Below are 23,829 nucleotides of genomic sequence, written 5' to 3'. Positions count from 1 at the left end.
AAATAAAGAATCTAAAAGGTGGGCTATATTAAACATTATATTGTTACCGCCAATCCCCTAATTAACATCCCAAAAACGCAGACAGATTTAACACAAAAAAAGTAAAAGCTCCTCAGGTGGCTTTTCCTGGACTAAACCTCAGCCCGCTGGCTCTGTGGTCTACATCCCATCCACTGGGAGGGCTGGGTGTCAAGTTCGCGAGGCCCTGGCCCACATGCTGCAGCCTCTCACAGGGTCACTGAGCCGAGGCGATGAGAAGACCATTAGCGACCCCGCTTGAATGGCTCTGGGAACTACAACCCCCACAGAGCCAAGAACAAGAGGGTTTATTATCCAGGCAAACCCACAGAGCTTGCTTTTGAATGTATGGAGAAACGCCTCATTTACTGCTGCAACTGGTGGATTTCTGTTCGTTTTAAAAACTATACCAGGCCCAACATTACATGCACATAATCCCTGCCAAGCTCCCGGGGAACCGCTACAATATATCCCTACAGGGACCTTGGCATATTTAATTATGGTTTTGTAAAGCATAAATGCATTATGCGTGCATAAACCAGAAGGATAGAGACACCACAAATGGCTTTAAAGCGACATAACGGTGCATTTTATCCAGTGGTTGGCTACTATAATGGATTCTACATTCATAAATATTTTTTTTAAATACACGAAGATGAATTTAGCTGTGATATGTAGTATAACTGCAGTAAAAAAATGGGGTTACATGTAATGCTTTAACCACGGAAAACGGAACGGGAGTTTTATGGTGCTTTTTCACAGTTTGTAACCACAGTGAGATGTATGTAGGCTAGTTTTACGGTTCAAAAAGTGTTTTGGGGGATCTTTTTTTTAATATTTAATAACCCGTCATTTCGTTAGCTTTCATTCCCATCGTTTATCTCAGTAGCGGCTTCGATGGGACGCCTGGAAGTTTGTGGAAAAGAGGAAATGTTTCCTGAGGGGAGACGGTAAACTTCCTCCGCGAGCTGCCACGTCTCAACCCACTCGCGACACTTCCTGTGGAGGACACGACTAAAAGGACAGCAGCGGAGGAGACTTGAATAATTACCGGTAAATTTAAACAAATACTTGTCTCCATCTTTTCCTTTCGCCTAGAGGTCTTCGGGAATCATTACAGAGCAGGCTGAACTCGACAGCAGATGCTTCCTGTCACCCGGCTCGGAGAAACCAGTCGATGAGTCTGGGCTTTTGTCATGCACACAGAGAAACGCGTTTAGTGAAAAAGCTTCTTTTGAAACTTCATCAAAGTTAATTGTCAAACTGAGGTTTTCCCGCAGTGAGTGAGATAATATGTTGCCAAGTGGGGAGGAATTTACAAAATGAAGTTTACTGCTGTGGCACTGTAGGAGCAGGGACTGTTGTTTACACAAGTAGCTAGTTGTAGTTTCACAGCAAAGAGGGAACCCCTAGGCTGTGTTTATATTGCTTTATCTCAAATATGAACAGTGCAATACCATCAGGAGTAGCTATTACATTGTTAAAATCAGTCAAAATATGTAAAATGAAAAGAGCTATATATTCTGCATCATAAATGAAGGGGGTGTATTCTCTTCATTCCTCTCTCTCTCTCTCTCTCACACACACACACACACATACACGAATTTGGCTTATATTTTTACTGACTCTCCTCTTTGTGCTTTCCCTCCAGATCTGCCATGCTGCCCAGGCTTCCTGTGTATATCCTCATTTTTTTGCCAGTTCTTCTGGTGCAGGGCAGCTCTGCCGATTCATCCAAGAAGCGTCCTGCTGCTCCAGCAAGCCCTCCACCCCGCCCACCTCCTCCTCTGGGTGACCCCAGCTGGGCTCTTGGTCTGCACCTGTACAAGGCCCTCCGCTCTGACTCCAGCTCCGTAAACACTCTCTTCTCCCCTTTGCTTGTGGCCTCTTCTCTTGGAGCGCTGGGTGGAGGGTCAGGGGGAACCACATCCAGCCAGCTCCAAGATCTTCTCAAGACCCCGTCCCCCACCAAGGCTGGGGAGCGTCTGTCCGAGGCGTTTAAGAGCTTCACCGCAGCCAATGGTACCAGCTTTCACCTGCACGCGTCCTCGGCTCTGTTTTCCAAGCAGGCTCCTACAGTCAGCCAGGCGTTTGTGAAGGAGAGCCAGAGCAGGTTCGGGCTGCAGCATCAGCCACTGGGAAAAGGAGACTCCAAAGCTGACCAGAAGCAGCTCCATGGCTGGGCCAAGGCTGGCCTTGGCGGTCTGGAGGGAGCTCCTTCAGCGGCTGAAATCCAAACTAAGGCCGGAGCTCTGATACTGGCCAGTGCCCTGCGCTTTAAAGGTATGTGTAAACAGTGCACAGTAGATGGACATTTACAAGTGGGCTTGTCTATACTCAGCTGACCTTGCTAAGTTTTTTTTTGTTTTTTTTTAACAATATGTTTATTGTTTTTCAAAGAGAACATACAGTCACAGGGACAGTAACATCACGAACATCCCTCCTCCCCCCACCCTCAACAGCACAAACAGTCAAGGAAAAAGAAAACAAAAAACCAAAACAAACAAACAAACAGAAAAAAAAACAAAAAAACAAAAAACAAAAACAAAACAGTCCTTGTTTATACGAGGCATGACAGTGTCCACAAGCACCGCCCTTCGAGTTTTAATCATTCATTTCAGTCCGATCACTTTCCAGGAACTGCATAAAAGTGTCCCACATCTCAGTGAACTTGTTTTGTTTCCCTTTGGCAACATAAGTTAATTTCTCCAGTGTCAAACATGACGCCATTTGACCTTGCTAAGTTTGGTCTGCGGTCACAAAATATTGGGTAATATGACATTGGTTGGAAGAAGATGGCCATAAAGTAGTATGCAAACATGTCATCATTTCTAAATGCGTCCACAAATTGTCCTGACTGTGACCCGGAATGATGCAACTTTATATCCAGCTGAGTATTTCATTATGGTGAGCATCCAGTGGCATAACTGGTTGGATGTAGACGTGTAACATTGCAGTTAAGCTTGGCTGAGTAATGCTGAAATAGAATGGTGTGCTTTGTAATTATGCAGTCATTTGTAATTATGCAACGTCTCTGTATAGATGTTGTTTGCTGCATTGGATGAGAAGCCTTAGAATATTAATATGGCATGGACATGTACCATTTTCAGTGTTCAGACAGCACTAAGAGCCTACATGCCCACTACATTTTGTGAGCCAGCATGCCCACCTGTGTGCAGTGTGCATGTCTGTGTGTGTTTCTGTGTGCCGTGCATGCGCTGGACTCCAGCTGGTGGACACAGCAGATAAAGGATGATTCTGGGGTCTATCACTGAGAGCTTATTCATCTTCCATTGGGGGGTGATGTGTCATCTTAAATAATTGAGTAACAAGTGTCCAGACTCTCTCCCTCGGTGTCATGCCTAACATCTGTGCTTGGAGCGCTCCAAGTCTGCAGCGGCACAGCTTGGCTCAGATCTGTTCTTTGTGACGGGCCGCAGTGGAGGAAACTAGTCAATGTTTCGGTACGAATGCAGTCAGTTAGAAGCCCCATCTGTGATTTAACAGTTGTGTCCCGAAAACATGTCTGTATAATCCTCATCTGAAGTTCATCATGGTGTCTTTTAAAAGGTACCATTAAAGATTATAATTCAAATTTTGTCAGTTTTATTTGGCTGTTAAAGGAATTGTTCAGGTTTTTTTTTAAAGTGCGGTTGTATGAGGTACTTATCCATTGTCAGCGTATTACACACGCCCCCAATTTGGAGAAGCAGGCAGGAGTACCAGCATGGAAGCGAAGCAATGTACCGATGTGGACGGGGGCAGCAGGGATATATATTTTAGCCATCGTAAAAATACCAATATCAGTGTAATTTTGTGCTATATTTAGAATATTTTCACAGCTTCACCATTTTGTTAGACAGCCCTGTTAAGTCTCTTCCAAGTCACCAGACTCCACAAAAACAGTATTTTTTTTTTTCGCAAATCAAAGGAGTTGCTGGTCTCCTGCTGCTTTGATCAGTTAGCTAATTTGTGTTATTGTGTGACTTTGGTGTCTAGAGTTGGTTCAAACTCAACAAAGTTACAATAACTCAAACACATAGGGAAATGACTGTTTTTGTCAATGGAGTCTGGTGGCGTTAAAGGCATATGATGCTCATTTTCAGGTTCATAATATTTTGGGTTTCCACAAAGCATGTTAACATGTTTTAATGTTCAAATAACAAATACTTTTACTCATACTGTCTGTCTGAATATACACTACTGCTCAAACGTTTGGGGTCACAATTTTTTTTAAAGAAAAGCACATTTAAAAATGTTTTTAAAATAACAAACATGTAGTCTGACATTGTTAGTGTGGTAAATGACTATTAAAGCTGGAAACGGCTGATTTTCTTATGAAAAACCTATTTTATATTGTCAGCTACCATCACTCCCGTGTTCCAGTGGCACATTGTGTTAATCCACGTTTTTAGTGTTGAAAGGCTTATTGATCATTAAAACACCTGAGCATTATGTTAGCACAGCTGAAAACAGTTTTGTGCTGATTAATAGCTGATTAATAATAGCTGATTAAAAGCAATAAAATTATCCTTCCTTAAGCTAGTTGGGTATCGAGAGGTAAAGTTGGAGATTTGTACAGGTTAAAATTATTATTTCTACCATTGTCAATGTCTTTACTATATTTTCGATTCATTTTGTATTTAATGAAGAATTGTATTTGATGAAAAGAAAGTTTGTTGTCATAGAAAACAACACAGACATTTTCTAGGTGACCCCAAACTTTTCAGCGCTAGTGTACCTGTATTCAGTTTTTGTCTGAAATGCTCCATTTTAGGGCGTGCCTCTTTAATCCTCCATTCTGAAAAGCCCAGTCTGCTCTGATTGGCCTGCATGAAAAATGTGGCACACCTCTGCAAATGTAGTTCTCAAGCCGTGGGTGGAGATACTCAGGCTAGTTTGTGTGTTGGTAGATACCCCGGACACCCAAATGTGCGTGCATAAGCACTGAAAAGTGATGTTTTCACGATATGTCCTCTTAAAACTGATACATTTAGCTGCTGCGTCCATCTATAGCGGTGGGGGCATCTACTGCAGGTAATACACCAACCATGGATAAGTACCTAAAACAACCCGATTTAGAAAGTCAAAACTGTCCCTTTTAAAGCCTGTCAGTGTTTGTACAACTAGTTTTAGTTCATTATGAGTCATAGAAATGGCAAATAGCTTCTTTTCCATTTTTTGACAACTTTTCAGGAATGTAATCTACCATCTCTTTCTCTCTCAGTGCACAGCCAACATTCACATGCCTGCTGATCTCATTTTTGTTTGCAGTCTTCGCAAAAGATGATGATGTGTTAAATATATCCTTCTGTTTCGCTTGTTCTTTTTGTGGCGTTTGTCTCTGTTTTTTTGTGCCTTTGTCATTGTTTATCACGTGTCTAATCTACCCCTGCCTGTCTCCTCTTCCTCTTCTTCCCACATGTCTCCCTGTTCACATCCTTATCTGCTTCTATCTGCCTCTATTCCTTCTGTTTCCTCCTGCAGGTATTCTTTTTATTAGGTGCAAAGAAGGCAAGGCGGCTGAAGTGAAAACAGGTTGCCAACAGATAGACAGCCTTTTGAAAATAACATTCCCTGACAGACTATACATTGATAAGCAATTTAATTAATTTTCTTTGTTTGATGTTTTGACTTCATTACGAAATTAGTTTTTTTTCTGTGAGCCGACCCTCGTTGGTCGGTTCATTAATTTTGTGGAGGAAATACACAAATTAGATTATACAGCAGATTGCAGCCCACAAATTAGATTACATAAAATTGGATTCCTTTAGTTTTGATTCATAATTCACAAGTGGTCGATAGTTTGCTTCTCGCTCGCACTGGCTCCCTCTGGTTTGTTGTAACTTTTTATTTGTCTTTGATTTCACGGTCCTTAGGCAATTCATAGTGTGTGATAATGTAATGGTTTCAGAGATGGAGCCGGAATTTCTTTTGGCGCTGAACAGGCATCTGCTTCCTTGCCCGTTTTTGTTTGTTTCACTGCCGTTCCCTTTAGTTAATTATTGAAGAGGAGAATTAAAAAAGCTCTTTGCTGTCCCTCCTTCCCTGGGCTGTACACAGCATTCAGAGAAAGGGAAGGTCAGGGGCAATTAGCAGTGGAACATGTTTATAGTGGAGAGATGTTAAAAGCAAAGAGAATGGCGAGAGGACCGCAGAGAAAGAGCAGTGTAAGGAGAGATTTCTGGGTGGGAAGGGGACAAAGAGACGCAGGGAGAAAAGTAAAGACGGAAAACTGAGAAAAGTAAAGAAAAAGAGGGTGGCCTGCTGAGAGAGCGAAGGAGATTGACAGACATAGTGGAGGGATGTAAAAGGCCTACCTTGGGAGTTCCAGTCCACACTAGTTAATTAATTCAGGCTTTGTTCCTGTTTTAGACAAACAAACACTGGAGACGGAAGAAGAAAAATAAGATTGCGAAAAAGAAAAAAAACAGTAGAGAGAAACTTATACACAAGATAACACCCCAACACGGGGAACTAAAAGAGGAAAGAAAAGGCGAGAGAGAACAACAAGTCCCCACATATTTTACCTCTAATAATAGCTTCTGAAATACCACAACTACTTGTAATCAAAAGTTGATGAGGGAGGAGAGGGAGCCGGTCGCTCTCATTGATTCTCCTCTGGTTTTTGCCTCAAGTTTTACACTATGAGTTGGTAAGTCTGAGAGCGATTGGATTTCTTAGCTGTGCAATTGTCTCACTGTTTATTGTTGATGGATATTAATGGATTCAGGTTCCAAGTGATCTCTCGGCTGCAGTGCTGCCCAATAAAAAAGATAATGCAGAGCAACCCTAAAGCAGGCTTCTTGTCTAGACGCCCGCAGAGATCCACAGTGTGCTGTGCAGGCTGGTGAGGTCATTATGTCTCTGCTCCAACAACTTAAACATACTGTGGAGAAGTTATTCCTCATTATGACTTCATTTCAACAACACTCCTACCACTTCAGGTAATCTTCAGCCAGTTGTTTTTGAATTCCAGCACGATCATATTTCAGTCTCCGATGTTATAGGAAGCGAGCGAATGTCTGTGACTTGCGCCAGCACGCCTGGAAGGAGAGTCGCATATCATTCTGCTGTGACAGGTTATTGGCTGGAGTCCAATGGAGGCTGGGTGGTTTTTGGGAGAGCCAGCCCTTGTGCTGAAACAGTTATTTGGTTAACTGACCAACAGAAAATTAATCTGCACCCTTTTTGATAATTACTAAACAATTTAAAGGGGCTCCACATTAAGTTATGAGTTTTATAAGGTCTTTTGTGGCTCTGGAGATTAGTTTTGTATTTTATTTGTTTCTTTTTAACTTTACAAACACACAATATAATTAAACAATATTCAAAATGTGACACGTTTCGTCAATGTGTCTTTTTAGCCATGCTAGCTAGGCTAAAAGTTATTTATTTTTGTACTTGTGTGTAATTCATAATTAATTATCGGCTTAAAGTGATAATAATTTTATTGATATATTGTTATATTGCCCACCCTGCCTCAGTTGCATCTTGAGTTTAGTGCTAATTAAATGCTAGCATGGAGGATACACAGTAGTGTAGTGGTTAGCAGTCTTGCCTCACCGCAAGAGGGTCGCTAGTTCGACTCCCGCCTGTTGCTCTTCTGTGTGGAGTTTGCATGTTCTCCTCGTATCAGTGGGTTCTCTCCAGGTACTCCGGCATCCTCCCACAGTCCAAAATATGCACTTGCACTTAGATTTAATTGAAAACTCTAAACTTCCCCGTAGGTGTGATTGACTGTCTCTGTGTCAGCCCTGTGATAGTCTGGCAACCTGTCCAGGATGTACACCACCTTTCGCCCAATGTCAGCTGGAATCGGCTTCAGTCCCCCGCGACCCGAGTGCTGATAAGCAGTTAAGAATGAATGTCGGCTAACAAGCTAAACTAAATGCTGAGCATGATTAACATTATCCCTGCTTTAACATCAACATGTTAGCATTGTCAATGTGAGCACTTTAGCATGCCGCTGTTAGCTTTTAGCGCTAGTTAGCATTTAGTTCCCCAACTTTAAATAAGTGCAATTTTTAATCTAGAATACTAAAGGAACTAGAAGGGCACTAGAAGGGCCCTATCGTGCCCTATGTTAACAAAAGTGAAAAATAGATGATGTATCAGCCCCATGATTTGGGTTTGCGCCAAAATGTGATTTCATTCTTGGTCCATGCAACAACCTTCTGCCCAGTTTCAGGAAATTTGGCGATTTGTTATCAACCTAAGTAATAGTTTTTTTAGGCATATGTCAAGTAAAAAAGTGAAACATTCAAATGACATGTCATTTGCAGCTTTCCTCTGTTTTATTTGTTTTTAATTTAGTATTTTGAATAGTTTGGGACTGTTGTTTGGACTGAACAAGACGTTTTAAGATGTCCCCTTGTCTAAGATGTCTCCCCATTGTGTGTTCCCATGTTTGGGAACACACAATGGCTATTGTCTCTTGACATTTCAAAGACTAATTGATTATCGATGATCTTAAGAGTAGACGGCTCTGCACACTTTGTTTAACGTAGGTATTTAATGATAAAGCCGAGAAATTGGTCTCCAGACCGTCATCCAGCTAATGAACCATTTGATTCTTTTCAAGCCTTCTTGCACCCCAGTATTGTGTCATGAGTGTGGTGATTGACGATCAATAATGAAAATCATCATTATTTGCAGCCCTAGCTGGCCTCAGGCGTCATTCACAAAGACTGACATAAGTACAAGTGATAATCTGTCGACCTCTTTCACTCCATCCAGTGTCCGCTGCACAATCGAATGGGCCAGCAGCTTTGGGAATGTGTTGTGAGGTTATTACAACAGTAATTCCACTACTCTCAGCCCGTCCTAAATTGACAGCTGTCAGGGGGTTAGCAGGGCCAAGTGGGATGTGGTGAACAGTGAATGGGACGATGTGGCCTTAAGGACCTCATAACTGCCTCAGTATAGCACTCAACTCAGCAGCTTTGAGAGGAGCAGACACTTTATAATTGGCAGTAGATATTGATGATTCATGAGCGGTGTCAGGAGGTGTCACAGTGTATGAGGTCTGTATGTATTTTATGAACATGGCATTGTTTAACCCAGTGTCAACCTATTCCCCTCTTTCAATCATTCAGTATTTCCTCACTGCCTATCCATGTCAGGCAATCTGCATTCAAAATGGCTCTGTCTTCTGTGTTTGTTTGGCTGTTTGCTCAGGGCTGTGGGAGAGAGAGTTCAGCGCGGGGAGCACAGATCACCGCACCTTCTTGGGGAAGGAATACACCAAAGTGATGATGATGCACCGAGCAGGTAGGAAACACAGTCTGTTGCTGCTGTACTGCTGCCAGCGAATAAATGCAGCGAAAAGCAATTTGAGTTCTAAAATGGCTTGAACATCTGTAATGTCCAATCTGCTTCTCTCCTATTTATCACTGTGTACCTTATGATTTATTTAACAGGCTTTTCATATTTTATGTATTGTCTTAAAACAAAAGCAAAGCAGAGTGAATTCCTGCTATGACAGCAGTAAAAGATGTTGTAGGGATGTATTTTTCTTCTATTTAATGTTATATTATAATGCCATTTTTACAATTCATGAAGAAGATTATTTCAGTGATGCTCTGTCATGCTGTCTGAGGTTGCATTCACATTATGTTTGAATGGATGTAACCCAGCTCTGAAGTGTTTTCTCCTGTAGTTCAGCGAGCACTCCGGTGGCACCAAGTAACTGCAGTGACACCGTAGAAAATGCAAGTCTGAGCCAACTTCCAAAAGAACTGCAGCAGAGAGCTACTGCTCTGAACTACTGCTGCAAAGCAAGAGTGTTACATTATGGCAAATTCTCTCCCTGACTCTCTGATCTCTCCTCACCTCCGTGCACGCCGCCTGTCATTTCCTCCAGGTTTGTACCGTTTTCATGAAGACATAGAAAACATGGTGCAGGTTTTTGAGGCGCCTCTGTGGGGGAGCAAGGCCAGCGTGGTGCTCCTGATGCCCTTCCATGTTGAGAACCTGGCGAGGTTGGAGAAACTTCTGACCCTTGAGTTGCTGTCTAAGTGGCTGGAGATGACCAATATGACCAGTGTGTCCATCTCACTGCCCATGGCCAACATCACCAGTGCACTCAGTCTGCAGGTTAGTGCATAAAATTTTTTTCATATGTGGGGAAATATTTGAAAAATATGTGCGTGAACACTCAAAACCTTAAAGTTAAAGATTACTTTAAAGTCTGGATATTTAAATCTTAACAGCAACCTACAAGCACAGACACAGATTTTTCAAAGGGAGTTGTTGTTTGAATAGAAGACGTTGCTTTTATGTAAGATTTGTATTCATGTTTAAATATTTAAATTGAAATGTTCACAATTTTTGTTAATGTTTAATATTGCTTACAGAAAAGGTAAACTTATTGCATTTTTCTACACTACAAGACTCAATATTATTAAAAACATTTTGAAATCAAATTACAACATCAATAATAACTAAAAAAAACAATTATTTTAAAGAAAGGAATAAATATACTCCTGCAGTGGTTTTGGAACTTTTTCTGTTGGTGTTCCCCTTTGGAGGAAGAAAAATTTCCAGGCCACCCCAACAAATTGTATCAATGGGTCAAGTAGAACTTTTATTGCTTTTCTTTGAGTAATTTTTTGTGCAAGTTGGAATAAGTTACATTTTTGCAGCTCTTTTTTCACTGATCATAATTGACTCCATATCCAGAGCAGCACCATTCAATTATGTTTGTAACCTTATAGGACGCCAGCTGTGCTTGTTGTTTACACATACTGTGTTTTTTTTAACCTGTGTTTTCCTGCTTAAGGTATTCACAAAGTTTCCTCTTGAAAATCTAGAGTGGCTTACTGACATGACTGGAGTGTACGGTCTCTTAGTATCTCTTCAATTTGTTAAATTTCATACATTCTGCTGCCAGAGTTATGAGACACGACACACAGAGAGGTCTTTCTACGTCTCCTACCACATTTGCCGTGAATCCAAAATGGAGATACGCCTTGTCATATTATGGTGGTGAATCATCATCATTCACATCGGCTGACATTGTTTTGTTAGTTTGCTTTCACGTTTTTCTTTTTGAAACTTGTCCATTCTCAAAACATTGGCACCATGGCAGTGGATTTGTTTGTTGTATGTCCCTAAAATGAGTTAAGGGTGTTCCAACTGCAAAACATCCGTTCCAACTGTTATATGTTCTGACCCAAAGAAAAAAAAACCCTGGAGCCATCTCACACCCCCCTGGCAAGCCTCTGGCAAGACAGTATGAGAAACGCTGTTCTGCTGCTACTAAGATTGCTCAAAAATCAAATTAAACAACATATTTTTTCTTTAGCACTAAGTCGTCCACACTGGCATTTAACTGGCATGCTGTGACATTAGCTACCCCCACCCCCTTCTACTCTCTGCCCTCTTGCCCTCTAGCGATCAGATCTCGAAAACCACCATTGGACCATATGAAAATAGAAACAATCGGCCAACCCTAGCTCAGGCTAATACATCATTCCTGTCTTCTCTGGCAGGCAAAGTTGTATCTCTGATGCTCTGAAATGTTTGGATATAACACTTGGTTGATGCCTTCATTCTTACCTGATGGGCTGAGAAACTCAGAGGGCTTCGTTATGTCACTGACTTTACAACGTAGCCCATCTGTGACAACCTGTTCCATTTTAGGGTCGTGTCTTTAAGCGGGGTACACGCACTAGGTTTATGGTTGCGTCCCTTTCATGCCTCCCTGTGGTGTTTTTATGGCTGCAGCACAGCAGCAGAGCTGTGGCTCCTCAAATTCCCCCTGAAGACCTTGCCTGCCTCTGGAAAAATCCTTGGAGTGAGCGTGAACAACCAGATGCTCCCTCCCCACCACACGCAGCATCATTTCCAGACTCACCTTAGCTGCCCTAGCAACAGAGTTTGTGGTGTTTTTGTTCAACAGGTTCTACAGGTGTTTCTGTGGGAGTAATAATGGTAGATTCGTCTTTTGATCCTTGCTTTTTGTATTTTAGACACATACACACATACAATACATTGAACGAAGAATTTTCTCAGCTTTTTAATACAGTAGTAGAACTTGACACAGTGGATTCCTGCATGCAGCCTCAGTTGAATTTTCTTCTTTTTGTTTCTATCTTTGGTTCAGTTCCTGTGTCCACACACTGCATCATTTTTCACTTCACCTGATACAATTTCTCATATCTCCAAGAAATCCAGTCATCATTCTGATTGTTTCTTTGGGTTTTTCATCCTCTCCTTTTGTTATTCCATGTCTCCTCCTCTTTGTTCTATACTTCTATGTTGGCCACCTCATCTTCCTGCCTCGCTTATCTTGGTTCCTTTCCTCTTCCCCTTCAAGAGTAGTTTTTCCTCTATTCATATATCTCTCCTCTTCCTCCTCACTTGGCTCTGTCGCCTCCTCTCTTGCTGCTCTGCCTCCATGTACAGTGTTGTTCACTTTCTTCCTCTTTCTTTATGCATCCTTCCCCTGTGACTCTGTTTCTTTCCTACCTTTCTGTCTTCCTCTTTAGCACTCTTAGTAACTGAAGCAGTGGCCTGGCTTGCCCCTTCCAGTTCAATGCCACCTGATTCAGGTGAGTTCAAACGTCACTCCTTCCCACACTCCTCCTCTCTCCCAGGAGGTGATGGGCATCCAGCTGTACTCACAGTACTGGACTGTATCAACCTTCAGCAGGGGATCAAACCCTGGCTGCAAGGAGGCTGAGAGGGGCCTGAGGATGACCATGACCTGTAGCTCCTCTGTGGGCTTTCGAAGCCTCCCACAGACTTCCTTTTGCAGGAGCACAAAGGTCATGCCACAGCCCAGCTGGTAGTCTGCCTGTATCTCTGCTCCTCTTGGCCCCAGAGCCAGCAGGTAGCTGGTCTGAGTCAGAAGAGAGGCAGCCAGGAGGAGCACCAGGCAGACAGGCAGCAGCTTAGTGGCTGCTGATGCTAATGTGAGTGCATGGGGCTTGTTAAGGTTCACACAGGCCAAACTGGAGGCTGTGTCGGGCTGCTGACTGAAAGGTCAGAGACTTGTCGAGCTAGTGTAAGAGCACGTATTCGACCAGGCCACAGGGTCCATAGCATGGGGCAAGGGCACAGACAAGTTGCTCGAATCACACAGGCCTCCACACCTTTGAGAGCGCCCTGCTGATGTGAGTCATGACAGAAAGAAAGTTTCCTTTGCAGCTTATTGTACTGTTATAGTTCTACAGGTAAACTTTTTTCATTTGCAGTTACAATAAGATGTATTTACTTGGTAAAACCTGATCAGGTTTTTTGTAAGTGATACCTGATTTTTTTATAAGCTACATGATCCAAATGCTGATGGTCCTGATTCAAAACTATCAGGTTGCTTAGAAGTTAAAGGATTATCATACTGAAACATGGAGTTAAAGTATGGTCTGCCATTAAGTTACTTAATATAAATTAACAATGGCTGACTTGAACTCCCATGGCCTTTTTGCCATTTGGTTCAAAATGAGAAGCTGCCTTGTACACTGTTGTTTGCTGATAAGAGAGTGGTGGAAAGATACTGTCAGGATGTATTCCTACCAAATGAGGTGTTGTGGCAAAGACGCCAGTCCTACCATTCATCAGTGTGGTGAGTGCAGTTATTCTGCAGCAGTGTGGACTGCAGAGGATGTCAGAAATAGACACGGCAGCCCTGTGGCAAAAAGTTAAAATTAGTTATTAAGCTGCCCTTAAAAAAATATGCACTGTTGCATGCAGTAAGCAAACAATGGGGACATACTACTTTGTCATAACATTACAGATTGAATGACCTTTTGCTTATATTTGTGGGTCAGAATGGCGAGAAAATCATGGCTTACAAACTGTGAGATGCAGTAGGACATCTTTTTCTTTTTTCTTGGCCTACTGCATGTGACTATATGTAAGAGGACATACTAAGGACTATGGTAGTATGGGTACTGGAATGCTGCTCTGTACTGTAAGTCTGTACTAGGCCCAGCGGTGCACAGCTAAAGGCTCTGGCTATAAAGACTGGCTGTCGTAAAGTAAAGCAGGCAGAGATGAGCAAAACACAGTAAGAAAGTTTATTAGACAATTCCAAACCACTAAAATACTCTCCAGAGACCTCTAGTGCTCAATGTTCCACTAGAAACAGACAGACCTCAAGAAGCATTTAGATTGAATGCAAAGAAAAGCGAGCCAGCTGTATGACGACTTCAGAACTCACCAGGAACTCCAACTCTTTCTGTTTTCCTCCAGTTCCCCCTTTTTTCCTTTTCCTCTTTGTACGATTATGAAGGTTAGTCATACAACCTCTGGATCCTTTTTTTATTAGGTTGAATCATTTCCAAATTGCATGGATGCATCTTCACCTTAACTCCCACACCTAAGAGTGAGTTCACTTCTGTTTGCATTCTCATGCATCTATCCAATAGCTCTGCATGCAGTCACTCGGAAATTTGCATCCAGTTCAGTCTGAACACACTCAGAGTCAGAGGGAGACAGTGGCTGGTGCTCTAACAGTTGTGGATGAGTAAGAAAGACATGGTGAGAGAGACCCACACACACATAGAGAGAGAGAGAGAGAGGTTAGTTGAACCTGACAGATGCAGAGATGTCCGTAAAACCTATTTCCTTTATAGCCGGATAACTCTGACTGGAACTTATTACCGTGTCGTCTGTTAATGTACATTGTAACCTGATCATAGACTGATGAAATCCATTTTGACCTCTTTCTAGTTTAACAAACATCTCTGAAGAGTTTTGCTGCCATGTTATACTGTTAGCCGTGCTCTGAAGAACAAGCTTTAGACATTAACATTGTCGGGACAGTCTGGGGAGGAAGCTGTACTCTACTATTTTTGACACGGCCATGACTTTGCCAGGGAAAGAGCAGAAGATGTACTGTTGCACAAACCAATTTTGGTCTCTACGAGAGTTTGCCAGACAGAAGAAAACAACTTTTACTCTTGGAAATAACTAAAAGTAGCTTTGCTCTCATTATGTAACCTAATTATGGACAAGCACTTGGGCTCTGTTTCTCTGATTTGTCAAGAGTCGTCTGCCTCCGTTCGCTCTCTCCAGAAAAAGGGGTGCATTTGAGGAATCATTATGAAAGAGCTAAAGCTCTGAACAAACCCACAAACCCACTCCAATCTCATTTCATCTGTCTTTCCAACCCCTCTGGCCAGTGACAGCCTGCCATGTCTTCTCTGACGATCATTTTTCCAATTGGGTCGGGCAAATAATTGCTCATCGCCATGAGTTAATGCTGTTTACCACTCTGTCTGTCAGTGCTCGGGACGGCCATGGACTCCTGAGATTAGAGGAAACATCTGGACAAACAGAAGATCACTGTAGTGTATGTGTATGTCGACCTTAACACTAGTGCCCACCTTGTGAGGCAAATGGGAACAAACAAAATCACACACCTCTGTGTCATGTTACATGGATTTGCCACATTTAAACGCACCCATTCCCTCGCTCACCTCTGCGCTCTCTGTCATATCAGTCCCAGAGATCTAATTCCTTTTTGTAGGTCTCACATGTGACTGTAATACGCCATCAGTCAGCAGCCGCACATCGGCTCTGCTGACCTAAATAGGAGTGACATTCGGCAGGCATGTGAGCAGAAGAGGTGGAGGAGGACGAGGGGGGTCAATGATTGCTCGGGGACAAGGTGGAAAGCATCGCAGAGAACTATAAATAGCAGCAGAATTCTGCCTTTCCTTTCTTTCGTGCCTCTATTTGTGGTGTTCTCCTCTGGTGAAGGGCAGACTGTGTCGGGAGTCTGTACTCGGAGACGGAGAACCCTCTTAACAAGCCTGGCCCGGAGGTCACTGGATAAACCACCCTCATCGCTCTCTCCCTCTGTCTCTGATCCAGTGCTGACCAGGCCACACACACATACACACTAATGGTTGAGCTCAAGCTCCGTTCTGGCTATATCTCCAGTGGGTGACTAAGACATATGAGTGTGCACCGGAGAGCTCACTCAATCATGGCTAATGAGGTCAAAAGGCCATCAAATATTTACAAGAGCACACTCTGCAGTATACAGTGTCGAGGGACAGCTGTTTTACCACAGCTACCACAGCCCTGCATCATATGAATTAATCAGATGCGTTTCATAGCCATTAGTTAAATATCTCAATAAAAGCTGAGGTTTCGTTTTTGTTCCTGTTTCATTTGTGTTGAAATAGCCTTGTGGAATACAAAGCGGTTGATTTGTATATGTGAGCGAATGAATGGGACAGTGAGCGTATTGACCGAGCAAAAGAGGTAAAAGCCCATGTAAATAAGATACCAACAGCCGTATTGCTGATGAGACTCAATAAAGAGATGGAGAGGCTTTGAAGCCTCAAGAGAGCTGATAGAAAGAGAGTTTTATTTTTTTTAAAAGCCTGCATTAAATGTGTCCGTGAAATGGAGCTGTGATGATGCCAGTGCCACATACTGCATGCTTGAAACCACCCACACAGAATGTTAAGGGCCGTATTGAATTAAGCAGAACATGTCTGTGGTTGTTTAAGGTGGCAACAGCTTAAAAGAATAATTTGGAGAGTGTGATTGGTAAGCCAGAGGGAACAGGAGGTGTTAACTGCAGGAGTAGTGGTTAGTTTTACCCCTAGTTTTTTCTCATTAGTCGTGTTTCCATCAATAAATTTCAATGATTTCGAAGATTTTCATGAGATCAAAAGTTCGATAAAACTTTCCAAAATGTGCATAAAAGTTTTTGCGCTTGCTTGAGGTGGTTTTTGTCTTTTCTGAAAAATAGTTAATGCGCTAAACGAGATGGAAACATATTTTCATCACATGACTGATTAGCTGTTTCCGACATGAAAGAAGAATTATAAGTTGCCCAACTGAATCCAATTCCTGAAGTTTCTCTCGGGGTGGACAAAGTTGTCCGATTAGCAACCTTTTTTTTGTTTTTTCTCTCTCACGCAGGCTGTTCTTCTTCTACTGTTTACTGACAGATTAGCCTACAGCAATACATCACACTGCCATCTTCTGATGAAAATACATTTATGCAGCTTTGTTTATTTGCAGTTGATGGAAATGCCCCTAATTCGCATTTCCTTTATTGGGAAGTTTCAAAATTTCAACTATTGTTGGACTTAACATAGCCACAATAAAGGCATCACAGCTGGTTGGAGCAGGTTAGAGCCAGAAGCTATTCATACCTGGTATTATAATGTGTCCTTGGTGAGTCACAAGTGGACAGCTCCATGTATATCGAATGCATCTGCATGTGTCTCTTGATTGATCTTACTTCCCTGTCTTTGTACAAGTGTGTGTGAGCACATGGTTAACTCAGCAGTCACTGCAGCATACAGGAATTTCTGCTGTAAAATTGTACAAAAAACGTGAGTTTGGCTATATTTTATAAACCTTAAATTATAGGTTGTTGTCTACTGGTGGCCCCAGCTGACCTCTGTGCAGCTGACATTGCTGCCTTTGCCATGACATTATGGTGCACCGAGGTTCAGTAAGCCAGGGGGGAGTACAAGCGGGCGGGTCACAGTGTCAGGCCTGTGTGGAGTAGAGGAACAAAAACACCAACATCATAATATGATAAAAACACAAGATTTAATCTCAGTGGTTTCTGTGACACGATAAACACAACAGCAACAGGCAGCAAGGCGCTTCTCGTGCTTGACTTGTCTGCCTGTCTGTTGACATGAGGAGTGCAGTGAGACCCTGCGGATCAAACAGCAGGCGGTCCTTCCTGTGGCCTAGACCAGGGGTTCCCAAACTTTTCCATGCCAAGGCCCCCCAAATAGCATTAGCTTCTGGCCGGGGACCCCCAAACCCACCGACAATGCTACAAAAAAACGAGTCCTCCACGGCAGGGCTGTTGGTCTTCTCCTTTGGTCTTTTTGTTGTCAAAAACCTGTCCATTTTGCGCTAGCTAGCTACACGCTAGCTTGAGGAGCAGAGCAGCTTGATAACAACGGTCTACACAGATTATGATGTCGTCATGCCGAATTTGCAGCTGAACTTGAGAATCTGACGATTACGGCAGTTTACGTATTGTACGGTTCAGGACAAATGGTTATTAAAAAAATAAAATAAAAAAATAAAAAATAATTTGTTTTTTATTTTTTTTATTTTTTTTTCTCATCTTCCCTCCAATTTTCTGAGGCCCCCCTAGCGCCCCCTGGCGGCCCCCCAGGGGGCCGCGGCCCCCACTTTGAAAACCACTGGCCTAGACCACCTCTGAATGTGTCGTTTACATGTATACTTAGAGGTGTCCACTTGGGATCAGAGTGTGAACAAAGTGTGAACAGGGCTCTAGTTTGCTTCATTCTGGGTCAATTTATGTTGACAGTGGGGAGATAAAATCATCCAGTTTGTAGAGAATTTAAATCCTTATCTCTGTATCTTCTTATCCAGAAGATGCGGATGTTCTAATCAAGATTCATTGATTTATTTCGACATTTTTGCCTTTATTGGACAAATGAAGAGGCAGACGGACAAAGGTGAGAGAGAAGGAGATGATATACAGCAAAGGTTCCCACAAGAAGGGTTGCATGTGTTGTAACCATTCAGCTACCAGGGAATAACATTATTGATATTTATAATGGCCACTTTTTCACTGCAATATATAAATCCTGCAGATTTTGAGCATGGAGCTTTTGTGCCATTTAACACAATTATGCTGCAAAAATATTTATATAAACATTTTTCCAAGTGCCCATTAGTGAATGCAGTATTGGGGGAAAAAGGGGCGTCACCACTGCTGAATGAATCCACAGCTGAATGACTCAGACTTTCTCCTCTGTGTAACAATTTTGAGCCATGCTACATTTGTTTTATTGCTCAAGTATGTTTTATCTCTCTCCACAACCTTTCTCTATTTTCTCTGTGTAAACAGCCTGCAGTCCACTCGACTTTTCACAGAAGTTTTGCCACGTAACTGTTGGTCTCTGTAGCTGAGTCACTCATGGCTTCATAGTTACACAGAGAAGTACAGAGTTATTGTTGTTTTGCAGCCTCTGGATAGAGCAAAAAGTAAAAATATTGGCCAAATTTTAAGTAAAGCATGTAGAATAAACTAATTTTGATTAAATATCACTATTATTTCAGATCAGATTTGGTTGTTTTTCCCGATGGAAGCATTTGTCACACATGAGTTGTTGTAGGACCATCAGAAATTTAAAAATTAGAAGATATATTTGTGTTTTTTTTTTTTTTTTACAGTTTCTTGGGATGGGAGACAATGTATTTTTATTGATTCTTTTTCAAACCCACCAGGGTTGCGGGGTTCAGAACTTAATTTGAAAGTATTTTGGAAATCAATTAAATGTTTCAGTCAGTTTTTAAGCAAAATGCCAAATAGTCGATCGTTCTAGCTTCTTATTTGTGAGGATTTACTGCTTTCCACTGTTTCATATTTGATCTATATTATAGTAAACTGGACTTATTGGAGGTTTTTGATTTGACTTGGCAAAACAAGTATTTTAAGATCTTGATTTTGGATAATTAGATAATTAGTCCAAAATATAATGAAATTGTATTAGCCTATGTTTTAATCATCTTTCCCAGTTCAAGTCTTTGAGTTTGATCTTCGAAAAACAGCAGTTTAGCACCAATCTACCTGTTTAAATGCTCTCACACCCCCACACTCCCCCATGTCATTATGTCATTATTAAGGCTCTTCTGCCTGCTAACATTAGCTGCAGTGACTCCTCACAGATGGAGCTGTAACATGTCCTGGCTGCCACAACCTATCCCCTCAAAACCCCCACAGGTACACCCAACAAGCTACTTAGTGGGCTCAACCATTGAGCTGAAATAATGTGATGCCGAGTGCTGCACGCCTGAGGGTTGATGCCATGCTACCTCAGGCCCCGGTTAGACTGCACCTCTGTAGGCCAAGTAAACTCAACACACACACACACACACACACACATAGAGGAACCCACCAGCTGACAATGCCTGTGGCTCTCACTCGCAGACAAATCGCTCATTGATGCTGTGTGCGAGGCATCAGCAGTCCGCCCAGTGCTGTTCCATCTAAGATTCATGTGGTGCTTCAGAGAGAAAGGGCAGCCATAGAGCACCTCCCAGAGGTTTTTTCCTCCCATATAATGCACTGCTACACCTCTGTGGTGCACGAGGCCTCCATAGGCTGCTCTGACACCCCTGGTCTGTTTCCCAGTGTGCTGCCATGGGGTCCCTTAATTTTTAAACACGTTATAGCTTCAAAAAAATTAACCAAGTGCTTTTTCCTTGACATGCGAGGAAGCGAGAGGCAGGCTAGGTCGGTACTATTTATATGCTTCATAGTGGCAACTGCACAACTGTCGGCCAAATGAGCTGTGTCCTCATGGAGTACTGGCGGGGAGATGAGGAAGGGTACACATGGGTGACACACAGAAACCAGCTGCTTTTCCTCACACGTTTGTCTTCAATAATTTAAGGAATCCACCAGCTTCACCCACTGATGTAGAGGTTTTCCCTCCTTTTTAACCCTCTGAACTCTAAGCAGTTCCTGTCACATTTGACTTACTGTGGCCTTGTTTTAATGCACTATATATTAGTACTGCTACTCTATGGTAACCGCACAGTGGATGTCGGAAGTAAGAAGAACTTGAAAATGTCTTTTGTGATGTCTAACACACTTATAATGACATAAATCTTTTTTTTAAAGTTGAATAATGATTTATTTACAAAAAACGATTAGATTGAATACATAAGGAACATTTTTACAAGTACCACATGTCTTGCTAGTATTGGTGGGTAATGGTACTATACATATTGAACTATTTACATTTTTAAAATTCTTGTCCTCTCCTCTCTGGCCTGTATAAACAGCCTGCAGTTCAGTCTTAGTTTTATATTGAACTAGATTAGGCATCGATGATTCAATACATTCAGAATTATGTATATATGAATGTCTTAAAATTTGATTGACTTAGTCTTTGATACATCAAAAAACAAATATATTTGACCAGTTAAACAACTGTACTACACATTATAAGACATTTCTGCATTATAAAGCTGTAAAAAGAAAATAATTTATTAAAACCTTTTTTTACCTTGCAAAATTGGTATTTTATTACCAATCAGAGGATGCAGTTTTCATTAATATCGTCATATTTACTTTGCTTGAACATCAGTGGATTCAACATTTTTTTTTATGCCTGAGGAGTCTTATTTAGAGAAGACAACACTGAAAACAATCCTCCAAATCATCAATTATATCATATTATACTTAAAATTTTTTAAAAATAACGTGCCTACTTGGAAAATTGTTGAAAGGTGTTAACTTGGTGTGAACTTGGAACGTGGTAGGTCTTACAGTATTACCATTTTCCTGCCAAAAGTGTTGCAATACAATGATACAGTCTGGGGTGTTGGGATATGTAGTTTTTGTCAACAAGTCTGCGTCTGTTTCCTTGTTAGATATGGAAGGGAAAATATTGAAATTATTCCAGATGGAGAACAAAAAGTTGAGAGGACGATGTATACCAGGCCAAGCCGGGCCTGTCAGAGAAAGAGAAGGATGAAGCGGGGAGAAAAAAGACAGAGTTAGGAGCAGAGAGAGAGAGACGGAGCGGGATAAAAAAGAGGCAGGCGGGGCAGATGAGGGATGGGGATGCCAGGCAAGTGGCAGAGCAGCAGAGGAAGACAGTGATGTAGTGGTAGCGAGTGGAAGAGGAGAGGAAGAGTGGAGGAATAATGGATGAGGACAATAGAAGTGCATTAGAGCAGGAGGTGTGTGTCTTTGTGGAGTGGGAGCTTTGCATGAAAACTCTCGAATGGGATTGACGGATGCCTACATCTGTATATACATCTCCTTATTTCATGTTTAGGCATAAGCCGACACGATCCAGGCGAACTTCCTCTTGCATGCACAATGCTTTTGAGTCGAAAAGCAGACATTCTGCGTGGATTATTACAATTGTTCATCAGCATGTGGTTTTGCAGTATTATACTGAGTCATAACAATGTGGTTTTGAAAAGAGAACCAAGGTCAGCAAGGCAGCACCCACAGAGCGTTCACATTTACTCCGACAAGCCATCCAAATGATTTGCTCTTCACGCCGGAGTTTAATCAGCAAAAGTTTAAACAATGCTACAAAACAAGATCTTCACCCACTCATCTCCCTCTGCAACTTTTCTCTTCCAGCCGCGGCCCTCTCACACAGCCACACACAGGTCCACACAGTTACACGCTCACACCCACACATGCTCTCATCTGGCCCCTGGAGAAGCCTGTCACTGTGAGTGGCCCTCTGCCATGGGAGGATAAACTACCTGTCATGACGACGACTTTCTGTGGAATTCATATCAGAGCCAAAACAAAGGAGGTGCTGAGGTCACGGGGCATCACTCTTAAATTATTCATCCTCTGCTTCCTCCTTCCGTCTCCTCTCTGCCTGTCGCCCACTTTGTTCTGCCAGCTCACAACAAGGGCAACTGTCAGCCTCCTTACCCATCTTGAATTTTTGGGAAAGTAAATAAACATTATGGTCAAAACTCCTTTGAAAAAGTTACTGATTGACTGTTTTTTGAGGGTATGTTTACGATAATCGCGCGGCGAGGTTCAGGAAGGGCAGTGTGTTTCTCTCGCTTCTGAGCTCCGTGAAATGTAAAAATGTGCTTCACCTCCCACTTGTGTTTGGTTTCCTCGCGTGCATAATTGATCGATGTCCTGGCAGCTGCTTGTTCGCATTCACTTGCAGGACGTCTCTATGTAGGATGGCCTCTGAGGTTTGGGGCAATTGATTCGAGGCAGTCCATAAATGCCATCACTCTGTTTTTTCTCATTCCAGAAACAGTTATCTGCTCTGGGCTTGACTGATGCTTGGGACCAGAAGACGGCTGATTTCTCCGGGGTGTCGGACAAGGGGAAGGGGAAACTGCACCTGGGTGGAGTCGTCCATTGGGCTTCCCTTGACCTGGCTGCTCAAGCCGGGAAAAAAGACGCAGTTCTAGAGGAGGAGCACATAGAAAAGCCCAAGCTGTTCTACGCCGATCACCCCTTCATCATGCTTGTCAGAGACAACTCTACTGGAGCCCTGCTGCTGATGGGAGCTGTGGACCACGTAGAGGGAGAGCCCCTCCATGATGAGCTGTAAAACACCCCGACATCTATCCCTCTCCCTGTCTTTCTGAGCTCTGTTTCTTACACACTCCCTCTCAAACACTACACGCTGGTTTCTAAGTCGAGACATTGTCATTCACTGTGGCAACCTATCACATCAGACTACAGCTGGCTGTCATACATTGACACTGCATAGTCTCCTGCACTGACTGACACTGACACTGCCATACCCGACAGTCACACACACATATCGACACCTACATGGCATATATAAAAATACAGTACAAGGCGGTACTAAAGTTGACGGATACAGCAGAAACTCGTAGAGACTCCCTGCATTTTCTCCTTCGCTCACACACACACACACACACATTCAAGGTCTCGGTGATCAAGTCAAATGACATGCACTGACAAACACTAACAATGCTGACAAGCAGAAACAGCTACACTCAAACCTGATGGCAGCATCTACAAAGAAAGTTAACGAATAGAAGCTCACAGTGACACTTGAATTCTTCCTGTCAGGCAAACATCAGGGCAGGTGTGTGTGTGTGTGTGTGTGTGTGTGTGTCTGTGTCTGTGTCTGTGTCTGTGTCTGTGTCTGTGTGTGTGTGTGTGTGTGTGTGTGTGTGTGTGTGTGTGTGTGTGTGTGTGTTGGGTGACCGACAGATCAAGGGTGCCCATGCGGCCGCTCTCGGAGCTGGCAGGGGCCTATCGCTGGGTCCCCTGGGCTACATCAGAGGAAGACTGATGGATCAGCCAAGTGCTTATTGATGAGCCAGCTTAATGCTAATGGTTGCAATGAGTCACAA

The 23,829-nt window shown here is 42.6% G+C and overlaps 1 protein-coding gene across 1 annotated transcript; it reads left to right on the top strand.

The window, feature by feature from the left end:
• The first annotated feature begins 929 nt into the window (after window positions 1-929).
• serpinh2 (serine (or cysteine) peptidase inhibitor, clade H, member 2) lies at window positions 930-23,600 on the top strand. The gene is made up of 5 exons (XM_059355104.1): window positions 930-1,071; window positions 1,670-2,301; window positions 9,199-9,291; window positions 9,884-10,116; window positions 22,746-23,600. Exons 2-5 carry the CDS (start codon window positions 1,677-1,679, stop codon window positions 23,049-23,051), a joined length of 1,257 nt encoding a protein of 418 aa, XP_059211087.1. The 5' UTR covers window positions 930-1,071; window positions 1,670-1,676; the 3' UTR covers window positions 23,052-23,600.
• The last annotated feature ends 229 nt before the right edge of the window (window positions 23,601-23,829 follow it).

The sequence above is a fragment of the Centropristis striata genome, chromosome 17, assembly GCF_030273125.1.
Source record: "Centropristis striata isolate RG_2023a ecotype Rhode Island chromosome 17, C.striata_1.0, whole genome shotgun sequence".
In the NCBI taxonomy this organism is placed as follows: domain Eukaryota; kingdom Metazoa; phylum Chordata; class Actinopteri; order Perciformes; family Serranidae; genus Centropristis; species Centropristis striata.
Note: the sequence above shows the minus strand (reverse complement) of the source record. Positions and strands in the feature narration are given on the sequence as shown.